We start from the raw sequence: 5,381 nt of genomic DNA, 5'->3' as shown, positions 1-5,381 counted from the left end.
CTCAGTTTGGCCGGGTGGCCAGCTATAGGAAGAGTCTTAGTGGTTTTAAACTTCAATGCTGCAAAAACATTTTGGTACCCTTCCCCAGACCTGTGCCGCGACACAATCCTGTCTCGGAGCTCTACGGACAATTCCTTCGACTTCATGGCTTGGTTTTTGCTCTGACATGCACTGTCAACTGTGGGACCTTATATAAACAGGTGTGTTCCTTCCAAATCATGTCCAATCAATTGCATTTACCACAGGTGGACTTATACATTTGCAAAAATTTCTACAAACCTGTTTTTGCATTGTCATTATTGGGTATTGTGTGTAGATTGATGAGAGGAAAAAACTATTTAATCAATTTTAGAATAAGGCTGTAACGTAACAAAATGAGGGGTCTGAATACTTTCCGAATGCACTGTATGTCTGGAACCGGCCCTGACATTATACCCAATCAATCAAGTAAGTGTGTGTGTGTGTGTGTGTGTGTGAGTGTCTGTGTGTGTGTCACGCTTCCCAAGCAAAATAGAGAAACTTTGGTGAAACAAAATGCTATGCCAGACATTGTCATTAATTTGTCCTTTATTTGGTATCGCATCTAAAATGACTGGCTCACATTTTACACTGAACATTTGGGAATATATACCAGTGTGCCAATTTTTTTTATTTGTTCTAATGCATTTTTACTTAAGCTGATTATGTTGCACAAGGGTACAACAGGGAAATTTGAACTTAGACACTGAGTCTTATGTCAATTTCACCCAAAGGTTGTTACATTAAGTGATTTTTCTTTCATCTTCTTTCCTCTGGTACCATCAACAGGCTTTTTCCTTTACCAGCAGGTTTCAATATGGTGATGTCATCTAAAATAGACGGACCGCTGTAGCCATTGGTTTCCACTGCCTCCAGCTTCTTAATGTAATCCAGAGGTAAGCCGTTTTGTTTCGCTCCAAGACAAACAACCTGCAGGACAAAATTAGTTGTTTTTGTTAATAACACATGACCCATTTTGCTATTAAATATAACACACCTTTTACACCTGTAAAGGTACACCTGTTTTTACACCTATAGTCATTGTTCATGCAGTTGGATATGGCCAATAGAGGCATCCTTCAAACTGGCTATCAAAACGACCATTCTTTGTGTATGATTAAGCTGCTTTATAGCAAAAGACTGAGAGACATATAGCCTACCTGTTTGTATGGAGGCGAGGTCTGGTGAGCTGTGAAGTTGTTCATCTGGTAGGTTCGACAGAGGACCTCTCCCTCATCTGTGTTAATGGTAACGTCTAGTGGACTGTAGAATCCTATTCCCACTCCTTCCTGCCTGAAAAACACACAGTTAAGGGCAGTTAGAAGTTGTTAATCCTGTGGAGATACTGTTGACTGAAGTTACAAATTCATGCCATTCTCTACAGTCTGTAAAACAATCCAGAATGTTATATATAAATGCCATAGACATACAGTTGAAGTCGGAAGTTTACATACACCTTAGCCAAATACATTTAAACTCAGTTTTTCACAATTCCTGACATTTAATCCTAGTAAAAATTCCCTGTCTTAGGTCAGTCAGGATCACCACTTTATTTTAAGAATATGAAATGTCAGAATAATATTAGAGAGAATGATTTATTTCAGCTTTTATTTATTTCATCACAGTCCCAGTGGGTCAGAATTTTACATACACTCAATTAGTATTTGGTAGCATTGCCTTTCAATTGTTTAACTTGGGTCAAATGTTTCGGGTTGCCTTCCACAATGAGTTGGGTGAATTTTGGCCCATTCCTCCTGACAGAGCTGGTGTAACTGAGTCAGGTTTGTCGGCCTCCTTGCTCGCACACGCTTTTTCAGTTCTGCCCACACATTTTCTATAGGATTGAGGTCAGGGCTTTGTGATGGCCACTCCAATACCTTGACTTTGTTGTCCTTAAGCCATTTTGCCACAGCTTTGGAAGGATGCTTGGGGTCATTGTCCATTTGGAAGACCCATTTGCGACCAAGCTTTAACTTCCTGACTGATGTCTTGAGATGTTGCTTCAATATATCCACATCATTTTCCTTCCACATGATGCCATCTATTTTGTGAAGTGCACCAGTCCCTCCTGCAGCAAAGCACCCCCACAGCATGATGCTGCCACCCCCGTGCTTCACGGTTGGGATGGTGTTCTTCGGCTTGCAAGCAACCCCCTTTTTCCTCCAAACATAACGATGGTCATTATGGCCAAACAGTTCTATTTTTATTTCATCAGACCAGAGGACATTTCTCCAAAAAGTACAATCTTTGTCCCAATGTGCAGTTGCAAACCGTAGTCTGGCTTTTTTATGGCGGTTTTGGGGCAGTGGGTTCTTCCTTGCTGAGCGGCCTTTCAGGTTATGTTGATATAGGGCTCTTTTTTACTGTGGATATAGATTTTGTACCTGTTTCCTTCAGCATCTTCAGAAGGTCCTTTGCTGTTGTTCTGGGATTGATTTGCACTTTTCGCACCAAAGTACGTTCATCTCTAGGAGACAGAACGTGTCTCCTTTCTGAGCGGTATGATGGCTGCGTGGTCCCATGGTGTTTATACTTGCGTACTATTGTTTGTACAGATGAACGTGGTATCTTCAGGCGTTTGGAAATTGCTCCCAAGGATGAACCAGACTTGTGGAGGTCTACAATTTTCTTTCTGAGGTCTTGGCTGATTTCTTTTGATTTTCCAATGATGTCAAGCAAAGAGGCACTGAGTTTGAAGGTAGGCCTTGAAATACATCCACTGGTACACCTCCAATTGACTCAAATGATGTCAGAAAAAATCAGATCAGATCAGAAACTTCTAAAGCCATGACATCATTTTCTGGAATTTTCCAAGCTGTTTAAAGGCACAGTCAACTTAGTGTATATAAACTTCTAACCCACTGGAATTGCGATAAAGTGAATTATAAGTGAAATAATCTGTTTGTAAACAATTGTTGTAAAAATTACTTGTGTCATGCACAAAGTAGATGTCCTAACCGACTTGCCAAAACTATAGTTTGTTAACAAGAAATGTGTGGAGTGGTTGAAAAACGAGTTTTAATGACTCCAACCTAAGTGTATGTAAACTTCCGACTTCAACTGTACTGTACGTTCAATCAGTTGTTTCACTTTTTCCACTGGAACCATAATTTTATTAGGACCTGCTTGAGGGAAAAGAACTAGGAGAACAAGGGGCTTATTTCCATGGCTTCAGCCTTCAGGGCAAATATGTAAATGTGAAATATCCCACTATAGGTCCTAGGACATCACCTCAGCAAAAATTACTGTTCTTGGCTGTTCAACTTCACAAACTGTACCCCATAGTGATAGGCTTATAACACTGTAAATGAGCCACCCACCTATCTAAACTGATGCGGTTGTCCTTGTCCATCTTCCAGACCACTCCCCAGACCACATCTCCCTTGGACTCCTTGATAGTAGCAACACCACCATGCCAAGAGTTGGTGTTGTTTAATAACTCTTTCTTCCAGTATCCAAATTGTATCACATGATCCTGCCAAGTAGAATATTCAAGAGCATATAAAGTCACTTCATAATCACACGTATGTAGCCTAATCACAATTATTTGTTAAAGCATTGCTAACGGCTTAATTAATAGCTTGCACACGTATTATGGCAAATGAAAACTCCGGTGCCAACATACAACGCTTAGTGCCAACTTCTCAGCATCTTCACAACAAAACATATGCATTGAAGCCTACCTTCAAACTGCCTGTTGTAACAAAAACCGCCGACGGATTCTTCAGCTGCAGTCGTTCCTTCAGCAGATTACTGCCATAGGCGAAATACATAAAGTGGTCCGTCACGGATGTGTTTGAAACACTTGTTCCATTATTTTCAGCGGTGTCAGGAACCGCTTTTGACGCAATTTGTTGATGGAGCAGTGCAAGTAAAATCGTGTAAGTAAGGTACGACATGGTCTATCCGATATGTGATGGTGAGTATGATGTGTTTACCAGTTGAAAATGTTGTATTTCCCTAGAGAGAGGGCTCACCTACAGTACGGTGCGCTGATTGGCTGAGCGCTAAACGAGGAGTGGTATGCATGGACGACAGAACACCCTGTCCCCTTTAGTTGATTTGATTATCCTTCTTTTTTATTTAATTACTAACATGATTCAGTTATTATAACAAAACATAGTATCCATTCTAGGTAAAATGAGAGAGGGGTTTTTATAATAAATGAATGCAATTTAAACTAGTGTGGCCATAGTGCCACTTGAAACCCAGTGGTGTAAAGTACTTAAGTAAAAATACTTTAAAGTACTACTTAAGTAGTTTTTGGGGGGTGTCTGTACTTTACTTTACTATTCATATTTTTGACAACTTTTACTCCACTACATTCCTGAAGAAAATAATGTACTTTCTACTCCATACATTTTCCCTGACACCCAAAAGTACTTGTTACATTTTGAATGTTTAGCAGGACAGGAAAATGGTCCAATGCACTTGAAGAGAAAATCCCTGGTAATCCCTACTGCATCTGATCTGGCGGACTCACTAAACACAAATGCTTTGTTTGTAAATTATGTCTGAGTGTTGGAGAGTGCCCCTGGCTATCCGTAATTTACAAAACAAGAAAATTGTGCCGTCTGGTTTGCATAATATAAGGAATTTGAAATGATTTATACTTAAGTACATTTTAGCAATTACATTTACTTTTGATACTAAGTGTATTTAAAACCAAATGCTTTTAGACTTTTGCTCAAGTAGTGTTTTACTGGGTGACTTTCACTTTTACTTGAGTCATTTTCTATTAAGGTATTTTTACTTTTACTCAAGTATGACAATTGGGTACTTTTTCCACCACTGTCGAAACCAGACCTTCTTGCGGCATAGCAACAGCCCCCTGTAAATCCTTTCTCAATAGAAGCATTCAGTGAATTGTGGCTTTAAGATTAAAGTTAAGAAGTAAGATTAGGAGATTAGGTTTCTGTTAAATAATTATTATATTTTCCAATACTATACACGTTTCACTTCCAAAAGGATCCTAAAGTTATATTACACCAATATACAAATTATTGTATGTGATTTGTGCAACACATATTTATTTACTTTTTTGCCTTTATTTATACAGGTTTTTCTCATTGAGATAACATCTCTTTTTCAAGAGAGACCTGGTCCAACAGCAGCAGGGGGAACAAAGTTTCAGACAAAACTACTTACATACACTAACACAACATTGAACAAAACTATAGACACACATACAGTACAACAATTACATATTACGTAAAGAAATGTCATAACTAAGAAACAGCTGTCCTAAAGACAATTCAACTCTTCTATGATTTCTACATCGATCAAGTGTTTAAACTCCACCAACGTGACTAGATCATTACATTTTAAAATGTTCAGGAGAGAATTCCAGGATCACGGAGCTG

At 39.0% G+C, this 5,381-nt stretch overlaps 1 protein-coding gene across 1 annotated transcript; it reads right to left on the bottom strand.

Moving 5' to 3' along the window:
• Positions 1–552: 552 nt before the first annotated feature.
• On the bottom strand, positions 553–4,009 carry LOC121543020 (gamma-glutamylcyclotransferase). Its single transcript, XM_041852693.1, has 4 exons — positions 3,702–4,009; positions 3,339–3,493; positions 1,179–1,311; positions 553–948 (listed from the first exon to the last, which is right to left on the bottom strand). The coding sequence occupies exons 1-4, from the start codon at positions 3,915–3,917 to the stop codon at positions 778–780; spliced, it is 675 nt and encodes a 224-aa protein (XP_041708627.1). The 5' UTR covers positions 3,918–4,009; the 3' UTR covers positions 553–777.
• Between the last annotated feature and the right edge of the window lie 1,372 nt (positions 4,010–5,381).

The sequence above is a fragment of the Coregonus clupeaformis genome, chromosome 28 (assembly GCF_020615455.1).
Source record: "Coregonus clupeaformis isolate EN_2021a chromosome 28, ASM2061545v1, whole genome shotgun sequence".
Classification (NCBI taxonomy): domain Eukaryota; kingdom Metazoa; phylum Chordata; class Actinopteri; order Salmoniformes; family Salmonidae; genus Coregonus; species Coregonus clupeaformis.
The sequence above is the reverse complement of the archived record's forward strand: the minus strand, read 5'-3'. Positions and strand labels throughout refer to the sequence as shown.